At 51.5% G+C, this 19,320-nt stretch overlaps 4 protein-coding genes across 11 annotated transcripts; 2 read left to right on the forward strand and 2 right to left on the reverse strand.

The window, feature by feature from the left end:
* Positions 1-562: 562 nt before the first annotated feature.
* On the reverse strand, positions 563-13,223 carry LOC120957223 (uncharacterized). 8 transcript variants are annotated; one of them, XM_040379303.2, is made up of 8 exons: positions 13,146-13,223; positions 8,779-9,357; positions 5,332-5,808; positions 4,953-5,255; positions 4,293-4,883; positions 4,114-4,220; positions 3,984-4,040; positions 563-3,913 (listed from the first exon to the last, which is right to left on the reverse strand). In XM_040379303.2, the coding sequence occupies exons 2-8, from the start codon at positions 8,915-8,917 to the stop codon at positions 1,568-1,570; spliced, it is 4,020 nt and encodes a 1,339-aa protein (XP_040235237.2). In that variant the 5' UTR covers positions 8,918-9,357; positions 13,146-13,223; the 3' UTR covers positions 563-1,567. The 8 variants fall into 8 exon arrangements, with proteins under 8 accessions (XP_040235237.2, XP_040235236.2, XP_040235234.2 ...); XM_040379302.2 differs by having other exon boundaries at positions 13,126-13,176; XM_040379300.2 differs by having other exon boundaries at positions 13,101-13,159.
* A 560-nt stretch (positions 13,224-13,783) lies between these two features.
* LOC120957234 (probable prefoldin subunit 6) lies at positions 13,784-14,594 on the forward strand. Its single transcript, XM_040379320.2, has 3 exons — positions 13,784-13,976; positions 14,077-14,177; positions 14,277-14,594. The coding sequence occupies exons 1-3, from the start codon at positions 13,904-13,906 to the stop codon at positions 14,484-14,486; spliced, it is 384 nt and encodes a 127-aa protein (XP_040235254.2). The 5' UTR covers positions 13,784-13,903; the 3' UTR covers positions 14,487-14,594.
* A 340-nt stretch (positions 14,595-14,934) lies between these two features.
* LOC120957226 (GATOR complex protein NPRL3) lies at positions 14,935-17,184 on the forward strand. The gene is made up of 3 exons (XM_040379310.2): positions 14,935-15,202; positions 15,274-15,794; positions 15,856-17,184. Exons 1-3 carry the CDS (start codon positions 15,010-15,012, stop codon positions 17,110-17,112), a joined length of 1,971 nt encoding a protein of 656 aa, XP_040235244.2. The 5' UTR covers positions 14,935-15,009; the 3' UTR covers positions 17,113-17,184.
* A 47-nt stretch (positions 17,185-17,231) lies between these two features.
* LOC120957230 (uncharacterized) lies at positions 17,232-19,071 on the reverse strand. Its single transcript, XM_040379317.2, has 4 exons — positions 18,750-19,071; positions 18,348-18,476; positions 17,742-18,267; positions 17,232-17,663 (listed from the first exon to the last, which is right to left on the reverse strand). Exons 1-4 carry the CDS (start codon positions 18,761-18,763, stop codon positions 17,286-17,288), a joined length of 1,047 nt encoding a protein of 348 aa, XP_040235251.2. The 5' UTR covers positions 18,764-19,071; the 3' UTR covers positions 17,232-17,285.
* Between the last annotated feature and the right edge of the window lie 249 nt (positions 19,072-19,320).

Here is a 19,320-nt window from a genome sequence, read left to right on the forward strand (position 1 = left end):
ACGCATGGCGCAATTTTTGGTGGTACAAGGGAGGTCGGTCGGCCGAACGGGGTTTTAATGGTCAAGGAGTTATTTTTATCGTGCACGAAATTACACAAACCGAGTACGATCGTGCTGTCTATGCAACGTTGATCCCTGTGTATGTGCCATGTCCTTTATATCACAGCTGGTGATGTTTATTTTGTTGAGCATGAGTGGCTGTGGTGCTTTCGGCGCGCCTACTTGTGTGGACGGGAGAGCGAGTGGAGCATGAACATTCTGAACATAACCTTTACCAGCTGATGTTGGGACGGGCAGAACCAGTGGCATCATGCAGCATTATAGGTCAAGGATAGGCAGCCCGATGGGCGAAAGAGAGGATGACAACCGTTCAGCACGTTTCGTGATTTATGAGGTTATTTATTTTCGATGCATCTCGGTGGGTCATACCGTGACAATGAGTTCAATGGGTTAATTGCTGGGCTCGTCAGCATTAACATCAAGACACACTTAGTGGACAAATTCGGCGCTGGCGGTAGTCATCGTTTGTTAGCAACGTCATCAAATTCGAAACTGTTGGATGTGTTTCTTTTTTCAATGTTTATTCAGTTTTATTGTGGCATTTTGTGTTTGTTTTTTTTCTGCTGTTTTTTTTATATTAATTTATTTCCTACTGCAGTTACATCTGCAGCGTTTAAATTGCTTGCTTTTGCAGGCATGCAACTCATTTATTCGTTATTATTAATAGTTATATATCCTCTAGCAAGAATTACGTTCAACAATGTGCATTAAACAATGCGCTTTAATCGAGTGTTTTTAGGCGAGAGCGGGAGCATTGGGTGTGTTCCTTCTTCTAGAAAACAAAACAAAAAACAAAGAAAAACTGTCTAATGAATGCAGAAAGAATCTAAAAACTGATTATTTTGTATGTTGCGGCGAATAAAACAACAACAGCATGAGTTAGCGCCAGAAGAAGAGCGCTCATCCGACGATCCTTTCTTTTTTAACCCCCCACCTCCCCGTAACGGAAGTGCATTTTAGTTCTCTTTTTTTAAACCTTCTTCTTCTTCTTTTCGTGAAGCTCTGTTTATTAACAGTTAGCAGCTCTACGATGAACGAACGCTGTAGGGGCGGGGTGAGTACGATTATAGTACGAGTGCCATAGTATACTAATTTACGAATAACATTAACCGTATCGCCGTATCGCGATTCGCAATTTGATATCGTTATATCGGAAAGCTCACTCTCACACACACACAAACACTCGGTCGACAGTGGGTGACGGTGTACTGTCGGGTGCATGTTTCCCCCTTGAGGATCATGTTCTGCTGTGTGTCTTCTACTTTCCTTTTCTTTCTCCTACTATTAGTACCGTGTTTAACAACCTAATTGCATGATTATGAAAATCTTAGATCAAAACTTCTTACGAAATATCTCAGCATGAAGGAAAAAGGCAATGAGCGGTGTGTCACGTGTGAGTTTCGTGGGGGATGACAGGCTGCTCAGGTTATCATCGCGCGTAACGTGTATGTATAATGTGAGGATGATGAGCGTGTCGGCGGCTGGCTGCGTCATGTTAAGCCGATCCCTACATGATCGAGCAGCGCTTTGAGTCGGCCGCCCGATGCACCATTGCTGCGGATTTGTGTTCCCCGTTGGCATGAACGGCTGGCGCCTGTCGCTTGCCTTCATCCAGCCCGACCAACAGTGTCCCCGCATCATCGGGCAGAGTTTTCGGCGCAGCGTCAGCACCTTCCTGCTGGGTGGAGTTAAGCGGCGATCCCGGCTGGGAGCTGTTGGCGTCGTCAGACTGTGTGCGATCTAGCCTTCCTTGTCCATCGCTCATGTAGTCACTGTCCGTGTCCTCTCCCTCGAGATCGTACTCTTCCTCTTCATCCCCCTCCGACTCGGACGTGATCACTCCCCGAAGTCGCTCGCGGCGTTCGCGGCGCTGCAGCTGGTGGAACCGCTCGAGACGCTGAATCAGCAGCGGATTGCTCGGCAGTACAAACAACTCCTCGGTTTCGTGCACTTCCAGCTTTCGCAACAGCCACGAACCTACCACCTGGGTCAGAGCGGACTGGCTTGATTCACCGCTGGCCGGTTGGCTTTCGATTGAGCTCACCATGGACGAGGTTTCGGGCGAGGCAACTCCACCGCACGGCGCCGGGCTCTGTAGACCCGAGTCGATGCTTTCGGTGTATCCAGCGCCGGAGACGCTGCCACGCTTGGGACGCGCGTCGTCACCCTCCGATCCAATGCCATCATCCGCCCCGTCGGCTTGCTCCTCCGTTTCGTCCTCTTCGAGTGTGGGCAATTTGGGGCTGCTGACGGAACTGATCGTCAGCTGTTTGGCAGCACTGGTAAGCACGTGCGTGTCGATCGTCAGCTGGACGTCCATTGTTTGGTGCTGTTCGACCGGGAGGGACAAAACTGCGCTGGACTCATCGAGATCATGGGGAACTATGAGTTCCTCTACGCAAAGTGTGCTGTCAAGCTCGGTTGGCTCCTGTAAAATCTCAACATCTCCTTCGGCAACATGGTTGAACACCTCTTCCACCGCTTCAGGTTCCTGAGCAACCGATTTGGAGTCATTTTTGCTCTCCTCAATCACTCCTTCGGCGATAACTTCAACTTCTGGCTCCTGTTCCTTGTCTTCCAGTTGCTCGACGTCCACAGACATCGTTTGTTGGTGGTGCATTTCAGTCTCAGTCTCGTTTAGATTAGTTTTCTCCTCCACCGCAACAGCAACAGCTAGCGAGGGGATGACTTTTTGAGCGATTAATTCCTCTACCTCCAACGCAACATTCTCTTCCGTGGGCGATACTTCGGCTGGCACACCATCGCTTTCCTTATCACAATACACGTCTGTAGTTGCAACCTCTGCAACCTCTTCAATAACGCGACTAGCTCCCTCACATGATGCCGTTTCTTGCTCCAGGCCGTCCGACACAGAGGACGGCTGCTTCTCATTGCTGACTTCAACATTCTGTGTTGCCTCTTCATTGCTAGCTTTCGGCGTGATCGTCTCAGCACGTCCTGCCTTATCACCACTTCGTCCACGGCGGTGTCCCGCCGCCGAGGACGAAAATTCCGGCTCGATTAGCTGAAATCCTTCCAGCGGTTGCTTGCTGAAGTTGCCCACCGACTTCCGGAGCTGCTGTCTTTTGTGCTTGTGTGTCTTTTTCTTACTCTTAGTTGGCTGCTCCCGGTTACCGTTCGCGTCCGGCACCGTGGAACATTCTACCGTAGTAGGCGCAGCTTGTGTCGGTGCAACTGGCTGCACTGTGTCGCCGTTCGTGTGTTTCGTGTTCGCGCGCTCTTCCGCAGCAGATTCCTTCTCCGCTCCAGGCGCAGTGACCGCATCCTGCTCCGGCAGCTCCGATGCAACACGCTTCTTCCGGCCATTCCGATCGATGGTGCTCCAGCACAGGTCGCTCTCGTGGGACACCGATGCAGCCGCTTTCGGGCGCGTGAGATCAATGTTCTGGGCGGCGAAGGCAAGCGTCGACTCGATCAAATCCTTCTTGCGGTTAGCTTTGCTGGACGTTGGCTTTCCACCAACTGGCACTGGAGATGAGTTTGGTGCTGTAGCTGACTCTGAAGTAACGGCAGCTTGGGCAGCAGCAGGCACAGCCGCTACTACTTTGGACGTAGATTTTGAAGCTTTTGGTGCTACTGGATGACGACTTCTCGCCACTGGTTGAGCGTTGCCTGGCTTGGTGCTGTGATGAACCACTTTGTCGTTCGACGTGGTACAGACGTCTCCAATCTTGGCGGCGTTTGGAAGTGAGTTGGCCACCGGCAGTGCAGCAGGTTGGAACTCCTGCACGTCGGCATTTAGTTGATACGACTGAAGAGGCGCATCTTTAGAAGGAACTTGGCTTTCTGGCACACATTCGGTAGTCTCGCTACCGGTAGCGTTGGGTTCAAGCTGCAAGAAATGAGATATTGTATGTTAGATCAACCTCCACTTTTTGTGTGGTTTTGCTTCCTTCACATACCATCATTGCAGATGTGGCGTTTCCAACGTCATAAGAGTTACCGTTTACTGCCGGCATCTATAGAAAAAGCCACAAAGAAATAACCAATTATTATACTGAATTGCACTACTGGGTTAGCTCCCATTCTCACCTCCTCAAAGGTACGGAACCGCTTTTTGCGCTTCTTAAAGCTCGGCTGATGTCCGTAGACCTCCTCATTTGTCATAGCGTACTCGCCACCGCAGTATAATGGTAAACCTAACACGGAGGACGAAGATAGAGTTAGAGTACTTTCCAAAACGACACTCTGAGGGTGTGATTTCGACTTACCAGCATCATCGTACATGCGGCACTGTTCCATGAACCAGTTGGGATAGCAAAGCGAATTGTAGAACTGAGCGAAATCGTACCCATTCGTGTACGGGAAGAACCCATTCTCCGAGTAGTCCTGCGGCTCCTGCACGTCACACACTGCGCCAGCAGCAGTAGCAGCAGCAGCAGCATCAGCGGCCATCAGCTCCCCGGCCAGCTGTGGTTCGCCGTTCGGAATGATCTCTTCCGGCACCTGCTCCAGCGTGGGAAGGGCACCGTTCGCGTAGAACTGACCATCACCGGCGGTGTCACCGCACTCACCGTAAGCGACAACGGCAGCTGTGTTGCTGTCGTACTGCGCCACAGCCTCAACATCACCGACCGGTGGCGCATGGTTCGGAGACGATCCATCCAGCAGATCAGTCGATTCGTTCGCGTTCGTTTCGTCCGTTGCATTGTCATTTGCGTAAAGCATCGAATCCGTCGTTTGGTCCCCGGCGGACGTCGTGTCTGTCGGCGGTGACGGTTGGCAGTTGTTGTAGTTCGGTGGGTAGATGTACGTCTGGCCACCGTTAAAGTACGAAAAGCCATTGTTGTCTACAGCAAAACCTGTCGGTGGGGAATAGATTGCGTTAGTAATCTTGAGATTTTTGGGAAGTGGACGAAAGATCCTCTTACCATTCATCACAAGTACGCCCGTTTCCGTGAAGTAGCCGCACGGAATGCAGGGGTAGGAATAGTCAATCAGCTGGCTGCCGTCGGCCGCATACGACCCACCGTACTCGGACGTGATGGATTCCGTCGTGGAAATGCTGTTGCTGCCTCCGTTGCCCCCATCGCTGCCCTCGCTGGTGGTGGCCGCGATCGAGCTGGAGCCCGTGTTCGACGTACTGGCCGTCGCGACCGAAGGCTTCGGACGGGACAGGTAGCCCTTCTTGAAGAGCACGTCCTGTCGTGGGGTTGTTATTCGGGTGTACTCATCTGTTTTTTGGGGGAAACAAGATTAGGTTAAATCGTGTCTTATGGAGACGCTACTACCGCTGGTGCCTCCCCATACCGTCGTTAATCGTAGTTCCTCCTGTTTCTCCTCCCTCGCCGGAGGTCGTTCTGTTCGTGCTGGCCGATGGTTGCTGCCGTCGTGGGTAGTGCTCGTAGTGCGATCGTTTGCCCGCGCCATAATATCCACCCCCATTACCATAGTAACCGTTACGGTGGTAATGGCCGCTGCGGCCATTGTTCGATCCGGTGGACGCCGCTCCTCCGCTCCAGCTGGTTCGCGAGTTGTTGTACGGAGGAGGTCGACGTCTATGGTAGGAACCGATGGGACGTCGTTCCGAGCCTGCCACACAGTCGCTGCCGGTGCTGGTGTCGGTTCGATTCCCACTTTGCTCCTGCACACGCTCATTTCCTTGCATTTCCTTCTGCTGATGCTGCTGCTGCTGCTCTTCTATTATTACATCAGTTCTAGGTGCAAACTCTTTTCCGACCTTTGCAGCTAGACTAGTAGCGCCATTGTGCATTTTGTGCCTGTGTCCTGTGTCGGATGAAAAAAAAAGAACGTAAAGAATAATTAACACACATCCATTGTTGTTGATCGCCCCATTGGTATTGACGTAGTCGCATTCAAGGTGACGTTTGAAACATTGCAGATATAAAACGTACAACTACACTACAATCCCGTCCCGACCCACCCGTTGCACACATTCTCAACGAACCACAAATTGTACAATTTTGGCAACGGAAAGCAGCGTAAAGCGTAACGCTATTTTTACCCTTGCTATGCCGTTTTTGAAGAGAACTGAAAGAAGCACACATACACACAAAAACAAAAGCAAAATGTCCCACCAATGTGTGTCCGCGTGTTCGGAATCGGCATGGTGGCGGGTGTGCGATGTGTCACGCGCCACGTTTTTGCTCGCTCGGTTCCCGCGCGCAGTCCTTGCGTCACCAAAAATAGTGTTTCTTGGTGCGCCGCCGCCACTCGATCTTCCCAATATCACTTCAGCCCCCAGGCCGCAGAACTTCCTCACCCGCACCGTTGCTGTTGTTGGCCGAAAGCGAAACTCATCGCAGCGAAATTGCAACTTACACACACCGCACACAACACTGCCCACTGCTGTTTGGCATGGCATGCTGATGCTGCTGCTGATACCGGGAGGAGAAAGAAAAGCGGGCGACCCAAGACACTGTGGGTTGCCGTTGACGACGGGCTGGCTCCTTTGCCAGCGGGAAGCCGCGGCAGCTACAACGCGCCATCATGTGACCGACAGATCGGTGAAGGTGTACTGGGCGCACAGAGCGGTGCTCGGTGCTTTGCAGTTGTTTGCGCGTTCGGCGGCGGCCACCACGGCGGAGAACGGCCACATTTTGGTTACTTTGGCCGAGCTGGTGCGGGCGAGTGTAAACATATTTTTAAAGCCGCGAACACCACACGCGGGTGGGTTTATTTGCCAACTTTACATAATGCCAATGCGCGCGTGTGCATTTAGACAAACGGCCGAATGATGCAATTGATCGGTGGATTGAATCTTGTAAAAAGTTTGTTTTCTCCTAAACGATCGAGAAGTTTGCTGCTTCCTTTATTCGATCCATGTAAAGAAGTGAATTCCACTGTAAAAAGCAATAGAACTCATACATGTTGCAACAAAAAGCAAACCTATTTGACCAGTAAAGAGCCACTGCTTATGTGCATATTCAATTTGTCGTGCACGAGAGCTCACAGCAGCCCGGTCTCTTTTGGCCGGCGTTCAAAAATCCTTCCAAATCGATTGCAAAAATACCGGCAGAAAAGCGCCACCAGCGCTCGCTGTCCGGCTTGTGTATTCTGTACACGGGGAAGTGGTAGGAAATCCCTCCCGACTGGCCGGACAAGAGGAAGAGGAGGGAGCGGAGAAACAAAAAATAGACAAACTTCACAATCACGAGACACCTGACCCACATCGCCGCCAAACGGTCCACTTATGTAAGCTCGATGGAACGGAACGGAATGCGAGGTAATTAGCAGTTAAAAACGAGACGCAGAGAGAACACGACCCTTTCCCTGCCATTCTGGTCCAGGGTTGTGGAGGACGCCCCGATTATGATTGCAAGAACCGTAGAAAAAATATCAGCAAAGAATAAACGATTATGGGAGAAAACGGTTTGGGCTGATGTAACCGCTTGGTAGCGTGAAGAAACTCCCATCACTGGCCGTTTGTATGCGAGAAGAACCGAAGAAAGAAAAAATGGGGAAAAAGACATGTCCGGGCGTTTATTTAATCAACACCGGGTCTGATTTGCCTACTCAACGGGGCTGGTAAGGTACGCTGCAGCTATCTTGCGAGGAAGTTCATTTGACTTACTTTTTTTCGCTTCTAGATAAGCATAACGCATGCTGATATGCACAAACCCTCGACCCGTATGTTTGCTTGTCGCTTTAAGGAACTCCTTGTGTGAAGAAGAGGAAAGCAAATCCCAAGAAGATCACCATTGTACGAGGAAGTTACCGTTTGCTTGATGGATGGAAGAGTGCGTCAGGGGTTTCTCGCCATGGCGTCCCGTTCCCGTAAAGAGGCCTACCATATCTTATCATCGATAGGGCCCGACCGGCACCATGTGCTCTCCCCGGTACATGTGCCTTCGGTGCCATCTGCACTCTTGAAATCAGGTGTGATGACTCCCGCTAGGCTTCAAACCATCGACCTTCGGTGCCTGGACACAGCCAGTGGACCCAGTGTGCTCTTGATTAGAAAGTGTATCATAATGAGCTCGGTGCATAAAGACGGACCCGATATTGACGAGGAAGTGGAGCACTATCGTCTCTAGCGAAGAGCATTCGAAATGCGGTAGATAATTAGCAGCACAAACAAATCGCTGTAACGGACGAAGGAAGTGGCAGGCGCACTGGAAATAACGCGCAAGCCACAGCAAAAGGAAGATGCAAACCGAAGATTCCAGACGGTGTGGACTACTGTGCCTGCTTGGATTAACAGCATTTCTATTTGCGTGTTGGATCACTTCTCTCGCTACGATGGCGATGGAGATGGGAAGATGTCTTTAACTGTTCTGGGAGTTCGCTTCCACAACGAAGTGAGCCCTCCGTTCGTGTTTCAGAATTCAGTTAGCGCATAGTTGAATGCTCCAACATCTCCAAACTCTCCCTCGGGATCGCTAGAAGCATCTCCATCTTTGCGTCAAACACTTCGGAGCCACCGGCGTGTGCGCTAGCTGTCACGCAATTGTCGAAACCCATGTGATGTACACGCGGTACCACCGCCCCACCATCACCGACCGGGAGAGGACAGAAAGGAGACAAACAACACACCAAACACCAAAACGAAAACTCGCCATCAACTCGCTCGGTGCGTTATTTCTGGAAGCGACTGCGTGCGACATTCCTTCGCGACCAGAGGCGACATGCGACATGCGTTTCGAGCAAACCGCTCGAAAGGGAACCTCCCGGGGACATTTGATTCCTGTCAAAAAGCTGCGTACTGTCTGTGGCTACTCCTCCCGCTACACTTACCTTCTCCATGGTGCTGTTGCTGGTGGTGGTGGACCTGCGTCTGTTCGCTATCCGAGCCGGTCGCATTCGAGGTTTTGGTGTTTGCGTTGGCCAGCGACAAGGACACCCATTTGGTCTTCCTTTTTGCACCCTTCGCCATTGCCTGCCGAGGTGTCCTTCGAACCGGTGGTGCCGGGCTTCTTAGGGCTCTCGCTCTCGTTGCTTTTCCCCTTTCGCTGGGTAACACGGGTCTTCTCGCACTGTTCCGGACAGTTTCCGGTGCTATCTTGAACGATGTGTGCTGTCGGCTTGCGGGTCGTGATCGGATAGAATCATTCAAAGCTCGATCGGAGGGTTTCGGTCTGGAATTGCTCGTACGGGAAAAGGGGGATCGGGGGGCATGTACACTATTGCACGGTTTTGGAGATGTTTTGGGTCACCAGAGTTGGTGTTTCGGTGGAGTTATTGGTAGCGTTGATGGGTGGAGTTCGATAGGGATGGTCAGGCTAGCTTCTAGAACACTACTACTCTTTCTCTCTGGTTAACTTACAAACGCACACACTCACACGCTCACATGTACACTCGAAACTAGTTATGATTCTGGAATGGAAGAGTAAAGACACAATGATATTCATACGAATATAAGCACGTATTCACAAGAAACACTAAAGAACAACCTCTACTAGGCACTAACTAGACTCGAGGATCTTCTCTAGATCATCGGATCTTTGGATAAGATCGTCTTTCACTTTACACCATGCACCAGTCCATCGTATTCCACGCTTTGTGGTCCAATGTTTGATTTCTCCAACCAATCAAATCGTGATCGTTTCCACCGACGTCTTAGATAATCAGTCACCGGGTGGTACATACGTGCGCCGTCTTCTTCGCTTCGAAGCACATAAATACACACAACTCTGCACAACGTTTCCTACACCACAAAAACCTCGCATCCTTGGGCAATTCGCGTCCGGCAATCGGGCAACTGGCGGTTGTTTTCGTCACTTTTCTTTCTTTCGCCACTTTGCAGGCCGCGGGGAAAAAGAACACTCTCTCACAAGACGCCCCCCTCCCTTCCTGTCACTACCTCACTGCTCTCTCCCGCACTAGTTCATGGTTCTATTTGTAGTTTCTTTCCGATGGGAGGGATGCTTCCCTTCCCATTCCTATGTGTGATCGCACGATCACCGATGCTGCCTGCTACCGATCGACTCATCTCGCACACACGCGGAATCACACCGAAAAAGAGTCTCTCAAGCCGATCGTGAACCAAAGTTTCACGTTGGAGCGCATGTGAGACCAACAAGACCTCTATCTGTCTTGCCTCTGTCTGTCTGTATGTGACTTGTTGTGTGTGGTTGTGTATGTGTGCTTGCTCTAACACGGCTAGTAATACATATCTTAAAATGTCGCTATCTGTACAGCGGCAGCACCAGCCCTGTACGCCTCAAGCAACCGCCGCGACACTCTCTTAAGCCCGTCGATAACGATGGATGCGCGCGGCCGCGCACCTTTCAGGGCTCCTTCCCTTGCGTCGTTCTCGCGTTGCATAATCAGAGCAGAGTGGGCGCTCCCTCCTTCCCCCTTCCTTGCGACGGATCATGAGGATGATAATGATGATGACAGCTCCGCAAACTCACGTGCTTTTTGGTTGGTTGCGCGAACCTAGAACGCGGATGAGCTGTGTTCAGTTCATTCAAACAGCATCACCATCAGCACAACTACATTAAATATATCACAGCTACATTGTTTGTTTGGCCTCGAGTGAGTGAGCGAAGGGAAGGAAAGCGGTGACATTCTTCACCGATCACGCAGCTACAACTACTCTCGATCGCCGGGAATGCTCACCGTCCTCTCGCTGGGTGCAACCCACTGCAAGTGCATGGGATTGCCAAAAATGTGCACTTAGAGGGTTTGCCACTCGCCCAAGAAAACCGTTTTCTTCGTTTGAAGCAAGCTGCAGCGGTGCATACGGGCAAGACGGCATGACGAGGAACGCATTTGCTGCCTGTATACGTGTGTGTGTGCAATTGCGAAATGTGTTCTCTTTGTGATTGGGTTTTTTTTTCTTTTCTTACACACACACACACACTCGGGGTTGGGATAAATTAAGCAATCAATTCCTCGCCATCCTTCTAGCTCGTTCCGCTGGCTTTTTTCGTTGTTCGTGCATTTTTTTTGTTGTTGCAGGAACAGAGGATTGGAGCAATGTGGGTGCAAGGTAAGGTCAGCCGATGTTTGCAATCGATGTTCGACTTCCTGTTCGCTCACAAGGGATATCCCTCTATAAGGTACGGTTGGAAAAGTAGGCCTGCTTCGACCAGTTGGTGCAGTTGGTTCGCAAGCACGATTTACACTTCTTTTTTTGTCGGTGAATTTTGTCGTACGATGCAATAAAAAGAAACCCGTGTACGTTAAAACCTTCAAGAAAGTTCTTTTGCGCGTTTTCTTCTCCGCCGCGAGTGCCGGATTGAAAATAATCCAAGTATGTAACGGTAACGACAAACTGACGAATGACAAAACACGCATTTTCTCCGGCTCCGGTAACCGTGTTGATGGGTGTGCTTGTTTGTGTGAGTAAATCGAAGAAAAACATTGGCCACCGTATGGAAAGCTACCACTACTACTACTAATACTACTACTACTACGATGAATGGGAAAATTCCTCTCCCAACCGCCCTCCCATCATCTCAAAGGCCGGGAAAGTCAATGTGCTCGCTCAAGAACGACACGGAAAGAGCGATAGAGAGCAAACTGCTAGCCAAATGAGCATATATGCATATGTGTGTGTTTGTGTGATTGTGACTGTGTGTGAGAAAGAGCAGGCAAGCAGGTGAGATAGAAAGAGAGAAAGAGAGAGAGAAAGGGGCGAGAATGTGTTATGCACGAGATCAGCTGTTATGTAATAACGGGTCGGGAAAATGCATTCTCCCCCCAACCCTCCCCTCGCTCTCCTTCCGCACTCTCTCCGCACAGTTTTCTCTCATACCACCACCACCACCAACACAATGGTGTGGGCAATGGTCGCTCGCACACGCCACCAAACGTTCTATCAAAGTAAGGGGGCTTTTCTACTGGAAGTAGCGCCAGTCGGGGGGGAAAAGTGCCAGAACAATCTAACCCCAGCGCCACACCAAAAGGGAATGGAAAAACACTGGCTCGCTGCCGCCGTGGGGCTACGTTTTGTACCTCTCTTCGCTTGCTCTGCTAATTTACATCCTACCGCAGCAAACGTTCGATTTGCTCGCACCATTACACGACATTGCAAAACGGACGGAAAACAAACAACCCTCCGACCACCTCCACCACTAATCACTTATCAACTGTACAACAATGTAATACCGCGTGCTAAACGCGCTTTAAATGCAGTTGCAGCAGGAATTGCAGCAGGTCCGTTTTTTAAACATTTCACACACATCTTCGGCAATCGCTTCTCTTCCGGCGCGGATTATGAGTTTTCAGTCGGTCAAATGTTATTGCAACATCGCAGCAAGCAAATCTTCCTCTCCCCGGCACAACAAAAGCGCCCATCGCAGCAGGCGGGGAGTGGAAGACCATTTTGCCCAGACCTTTGTACCACCATCTTTAATGCTGGTGATGGTGCTGGGGATAGTGGAGATGGGGCAGCAGGAAGCTTGTTTTCTGATCAGTATCGGTGATTTCAATCAGCCCTCCCGCCCGGTCTGGGCTCTCGGCAATAGGCCGCACAGATGAGCGAAATGCCGTATAAACAAGTCCTCCCAGTAACCTCCCCACAGAAAGGGGGAGCATTTTGCGGAAGTGAGCGGGATGAAAATAAGGAAAATGAGGAAAACATTCCGATGTCTCAGGTATTTCACAAAGTTGGAAAATCGATTGCTTCATTCCGTTTGCCGCGCGTTCTCCCATTTCCCATTGATGCACGAGTCCGGGAGGATGGAAATTAGTATCCCCCTCCTACATCGTCGTGTTCTCGCACGTCTTGAATGTTCTTCCAACTAATGTGTGGCACACCGAAAGTCACATTTTGGGTTACACAATCACTACGGCGAAGGTGACATAAACTGCGAGCACACGACCGCTAGAGAGCCGGCAGTTTTCTTCGCATTTTCACAACCGTTCACACTGCCGCTGCTAGACTTTCGGCCGCCGTATGTAATTGGTAGTGTTTTCAACATTTTCCACCAATGCTTGATCAGTCGAACACGAACACTAAAAACACACAATTCCGCAGTTTTAACCCAACGGTCAAAATAATGTCACGAGACGAAGCACTTTGCCTCTTCCGGCACTTTTGCGTTTTGCGAAGGATACGGTGCTGGTATCGATGCTGCTTCTGCTGTCTGTATTATGGTTCCAAATACCGTGCCCGCTCTATCGCTTAGCTACCGAGAAAACACGTCCGATACCTTCATGACATTAGATGACTCTGGCGCGAGAGTCGCAGCCGTTTCTAGCGCGTGCTCTCCTACCTCGCCGTATGTTATCTAACGTGCATGCGAACGTGAGCCGCACACCATCACACACGCGGCGAGGTGAGCAAATCATCGGGCGACTCTGCTTTGAGTGTGTGTTTGTGTGTGTGCGTGTGTGTGTGTGTAGTACAAACTGGTAGTTGGCGAAGAATTTCTTCGGAATACTTATTCTTTCGTCATTTTTAGCGCTGTTTAAGGCTGTAGTGGTATGTTTAAGTACTTCCTTCTTTCTTAGATTCTCTACCTGCTTTCACTAGAAAGTTGTTTTTGAATAATTATTGAGAAATGTCCTTCAATTGAAAAATGAAATAAAGATAAGATCCTCTATTAACTTGTTTTTTGCAATTAAAAAAGCTTTTACGTGTGTTTTAAGTGAACGGAGATACATTCGTGTGATTTAACAAAAAGAACATAAAAATAAGCAATAAATCCCTTTCAAAATGTGTTTTAAATGTAAAAAGGATTGTTAAAATTCAAATTTAGAACACTCGCGTGAGAATTATTTCTCACTATAGGGCGAAAGCACACCATCCCCTGTGCGCACCTTGGTTGGATTGTGAACTGTCATTCGCCTGTCAAATGGGTGCACAACGAAAACAGAGAACCAAAAAGGACCCAAAATCCCACGATCCCTCGCACGCACGCAATTGCCCTGCTGCTGGTTCAGAAACATCGCCCAACCTTCCTACAAAATGGACAAGGAAGTCGTCGTGCTGCAGCGTAAACTCGAAGCGGAGCTGAAAAACTTCAAGGACACGCAGCGAGGTAAGCTCTCTGGGGGTTGAATCTGGGGAGGAATGCACCATGTGCTCGTAGCCGGGCCGTCCGCCACTGACCGCCAGCACCATTTCGTTTCCTTTTATAGAGTTCTCGAAGCTTGTGCAAACACAGCAACAGCTCGATGGGCAGTACTTCGAAAACAAGAGCATTCTGGAGGAGCTGCAAATGCTGAAGCCAACCAACACGGTAAGCAATGATGGAGTGTGTCTCCAACCGACTCGTTTTTAACCAGATGGTTCCCCTTTTCTTTCCAACCCTCCCACACACGGCGGCGGCCGCTTGCAGGTGTACAAACTGTACGGCCCGGTGCTGGTGAAGCAGGATCTCGAGGAGAGCAAGCAAAACGTCGGCAAGCGCATCGAGTACATCACGAAGGAGCTGAAGCGGTGCGGGGAGAACATTACGCAGCTGGAAGCGAAGCAGGACAAGTACCGTGCGAACCTGCAGAAGCTGCAGATGCAGTACCAGAGCCAGATGGCGATAGCAAAGCAGTAGTGTCGTACGACCGTTTGCTGATATCAGATATCATCCAGCACGCTAACCATTGCAATCATTTTCCGGAATAAATCGGGCACGCACCATCTTCTAGCTTGAGCTATCGAACCAGCTCTCATTTCCACGTTAATTTGTTAGGTCGCGTAAACAAAGGCTCGAGGCGCGATGTGGGTCATATATTGATTTAACTTTGCAGAAAGAAGGTCACGTGCGCAGGAGGAGTTCGTCTTTCGTGCATTTTGCATCCATGTGGGGTTCGCTTTCGTTGCGAATACTAATAAAACTTCCACTGAATCATTGAAAAAGTGAAAAATCGCGTTTCTCCCATCCCGCACCGGCATTTGTTTACATCGCTGTAGTGTGATGTGTGCGTGCGTGTGTGTATGTGTGATGACATTTCATCGCACATCAGCTGGGCGGTGGTGGTGGTGTTTGTCGAGTAAACAAGATGAAATGCGTTATCAAACTTCAACTCTGTTAAAAAATCGCGTCCACGCAGTTGTAATGTGCCTTCTCCGCCGGGATGGAGGTGAATCCGCTCAGCATTATTCTGGTAAAGTCCGACAGCAAGGGCGATCGGTTGCTGTTCCGCTACCCGTACACGCTGCCGCAACAGTTCCAAACGTCGGTCACGCCAGCCCGCAAGACGCCCTACTCGCTGATCCACACGGGCGACGACATACTGCAGCATGCGCCACCTTCTAACATTTGTTTTGGTTTGTTATGAGCAGTTTTTCCGATGCTTTTTCATGTGTCTAACGTTGTCCTCCTTTCCATCCCACCGCAGACCAGCTGTACGGCATCTCGGACAAAGATCTGGCGACACTGTTCGCCGTCAAGTCGGAGCTGTGCAATCAAAAGTTCGAGCTGAAGGTGAACGACGTTCGGTTCGTCTCGCATCCGACGCTGCTGCGGAGCGACCCGGGCTCGGACCAAAAGTCTTCCGACATTCAGATCAACGTCGTGTTTGCGCTGCACGCCCAGGCCAGCTCGTCCGTGGTGAAGAGCTACTACGAACTGAGCAAGCGGATCGGCATCGCGCTGATCTACGAAGAGCGTCGCGATGGTTACTTCTCGCGGGAGATCAAAACGATGGTTGCTGTGATGGACGAGAACAGCGCGCTGCAAGAGCAGGAACAGCCGACCGGAGCCACCGGAACGGGCGGTTCGGTTGGGACGGGCAGTGGTACGGGGCCGGCCGGTACGAGCGGCCAAACGGTGGTGACGTGTGCAACGGCGGCTGGCATTGCGGTCGGTGTGTTTGACACGATACTGAAAAACACCACGCTGGCGCAATTCATTAAAACGGTACCAAGAACCATGGTGTGTTCGCGCTGATAGGCACTAATTTCCCATTTTGCTTTTCCAGATCTATCACGACCTGTGCACGACGGGTTTGCTGAACGTTACCATGAACCAAACCGTCACGCTGAGCTTCTGCCTGCCCCAGAAGGCGCACCAGTTCCACAAGAAAGGCATGGCCGTGGAGCCGGAAACGATCGACCGGTGTCTGGAGTCGCTCAAACCCTACCACGGCATGCTGCTGCTCGTCGATCCGTCCGAGCTGTTTGACTGTGTGCCACCGTCCGGTGCGAACATGCTGCTGCAGCTGATCGAGGTGTACAATCCGCTGAAAAGTCTGCAAAACATGGCATCGGACGCCGAGCTGCTGATCGATCACGTGTACCAGCTCGTGGGGCATCTGGTGTACTGGGCCAAGGCGACAATCATCTACCCGCTGTGCGAGACGAACGTGTACGTGATTGCGCCCGACGCACAGCTCAACATTCATTCGAATCTTTCCGACAAGTTTGCGACCAAATTCCCCGGCATGTCGCTGTTTGAGGTGATCAGCGACTTTTCGCTGCCCACCTCGATCGGGCACCTTACGACCCCGTTGCAACATCCGGCACGGCAAGGCCGGCTGGCCCAGATGGTGCTGTGGATGCTGCAGCACCATCTGCTGATGCAGCTCCACACGTACGTACAGTTTGTGGCCAATCTGGATGGGATTGAGGAGGACGAGTTTGGCGGAGCGGCAGCAGGACGATGCAGCTCGGACCGGGCGCATGCACTACACGCCCTGTACGGCAGTTCTGCGCCGAGCGCATCGTCCAGCCAACCTTTGGCCGTGCCTACCGGCGGAAACAGGAAGCATTCGCTCAGCGAAGATCGCTACTCCGACAGCCTGTCCGCCCTGCTAACGACGGCCGCCTCCGTTACCTCCAATACGCGACCTTCGTCTGCGAGCCACCGGTCCAACATTAGCCACTCGAGCGTGGGTGGCCTGCAGACGGCTTCCAGCACGGACAACGACGAGAGTATCGCCTCGATCGACGACGACGACAAGCTGAAACGGTTGCTCGCGGCTTTTCCCGAGCCCGACCGGAAGGCGGTGGCGCGCATCCCGGCCGCCTCGAACCCGGAAGACCTGGCGCTGATGGTGCGCCTGTGGAAGGCCGGCTACTTCAAGGGCGAGCATCATCTGGAGGAGATAATGTACTTTGAAAATTTGCGCCGCTCGCAGCTGCTGCAGCTGGTGGACAAGTTTCGCGAGGTGTTGATCATCTACGAAACGGAGGATCCGGCGATCGCCAGTCTGTACTCCGACCAGCCGGCCGAGTAGCGCAGGAGTAAGTAAGGGAGCGCGGCAATAGCAGCAGAAGATGTAACAAAGAGGCAAACGACAATTTTTTTTTTTTATCAAAATGAGGGTCTTTTTTGTATTCGAGGGGAGTGGGTGGTTTTGACCTTCACCGCTTGCGGGAATCCTTTCCCGAAAGAAACGCTTTCGGCACTTTAATTGTCAGCACAGAAGGACGGTTCGCCTTCGAAGGTGCAGCCGGACCGCTGAATAATTTCCCGTGCCGCCCAAATGCCACACTTAATGCACACGTCCACGGTGCGGCTCTGCAGCAGCTGAGCCAGGAAGCCGCCGACGAACGCGTCACCCGCCCCGTTCGTGTCGACCATCTGCTCCGGCGCTAGCTTCTGCACCGGGAACTCCCGCACGGTGTCGGTTCCGGCCTCGATCAGCAGCACCGGATCGCTGCCCTGCGTAATGATGACGATGCGCTTCCGCTTGCCATTCTCTTTCGGCAGGGCGGCGATCCGTTTGCCAATCTCGCGCAAATCTTCCGTACCGTAGTTGAACTCTTTCGCTAGCGCGATCGCTTCCTACAAACGCAAAAAGAAAACGCCGTGCGGTTAGAAAGAAAAGTTGATAATCGCAACCCCAGCTGCGCCTCTACTTACCGTCTCGTTGCCAAACAGCACATCGACGTACGGGAATATCTCCTCCAGATTGTTCTTGTAAAACTGTGGCACGAACGGTGCGCTAAGATTCATCATAAACATCCGCCCGGTGGCGGCCGCCTCCTTCGCCACGCTGAGCGCACTTTCGAAGCTGACCGTGAAGAAAAAGCCGGACACGTAGAAAAACTGTGCCCCCTGCAGGTACGCCCGATTGCCGTCGCTCCGCAGATGCTCGGGCGTAAAATCGTTCGCAGCGGCCAGATTGGCGCACAGGCTGCGCTGCGTACCGGTCACCAGCACGGCACAGGTACCGGTCGGGCTGGTGGCCGACCGTTGGTATTGCACGTTCACCCCGTTCGACGTGGCACGCTCCTCCAGGATGCGGGCGTACTCGTCCTGCCCGACGCACCCGAAAAAGATGGCCGTCCGCGGTCGCTGCAGTATCCATTGCGCGACGCGCAGCGAGTTCTGCACGCTGCCACCGGCAATGTACTCCGCCTGGTACTTTTCGATCAGCTCCTGGTAGCTGCGGGAGGAAACCAGAAGGCAAACAGTTGATTTGAAATAAGCATCACGAAAGCGATCCTGCAAGGTGTGACGTGTTACATCGGCATGTGTTTCTCTTCCGCCAGTATCGCATTGTTCGGCTGCATATCGTATTTGTTCAGCAGGTCTTTCTCAACCACGGCCGAAATGTCCAGCAGCGGGTTGCCGAGTCCCACCAGCATACCATCCCTGTTGGAACACGGGAGAGATAGATGGAAAGAGAAATGAATTAAAAATAGAAGCACGGACACGGTCTTCGGGAAGCGCGCTGCGATCTTCTAATCTTCTGCCCACAATCAGCTGCTGCTTCCGAGCAGCGGTTGAAACGGCGAAAGGGCATGACCCGACGGCCGGCCACCACACTGCCACGAACGGCGTGTTATCAAGAATCTGCGCTGTCGTGAAGGCGGAAGGACGGTCTTTTTTCTTTCACGGTCACCGCCACAACAACACACCACTCACCTAAGACTTTCCATGGCTCTGATTATATAAAAAGGAAGCGCTCACGATATCGAACACGACCGCACAGCACGACAATGTAGCAAACAATGCAGGGGGTAAAGCCAAACAACAATACGCCGGTTTGTGCCGCGCTCTCGAAGCACTCGACTGCTGCTGCTGCCCTGTGTCACGCGGTATTCGAAGTGCTGCTAAACCGAAGCGACCGAGCGGAAGAGCACTATTAATAAGTTGCGGCCACTCTCAATAACTGTCGGACGTGGTGTGCGCGTGTTAGAGCCGTTGCACCACCATCGTCTCTGGTCCGGTTGGAGGATGGAATTGGATTAGCGGCCGGCTGACGAGTGTTGTTGTTTTTTCTTCTTATTCTACCGTCTTCCGCTTCTTCCGCGCTAATCTAACCGCATGGGCGATGGGTGATAATCAAGTGGACCCGGTGCATGGGAGCGCAACGAAGGCAGAGTTGCCTTTTTAGAGATTCTGTTTTAAAGCTGGCAAAATATTGTCGTGTGTTTGGCAAGTTCGGTTAAAAAATGTGCGCGCTAAAACCTAACCAAAAAACTGGTTGTGAGAC

The sequence above is a fragment of the Anopheles coluzzii genome, chromosome 3 (assembly GCF_943734685.1).
Source record: "Anopheles coluzzii chromosome 3, AcolN3, whole genome shotgun sequence".
Taxonomy (NCBI): Eukaryota; Metazoa; Arthropoda; class Insecta; order Diptera; family Culicidae; genus Anopheles; species Anopheles coluzzii.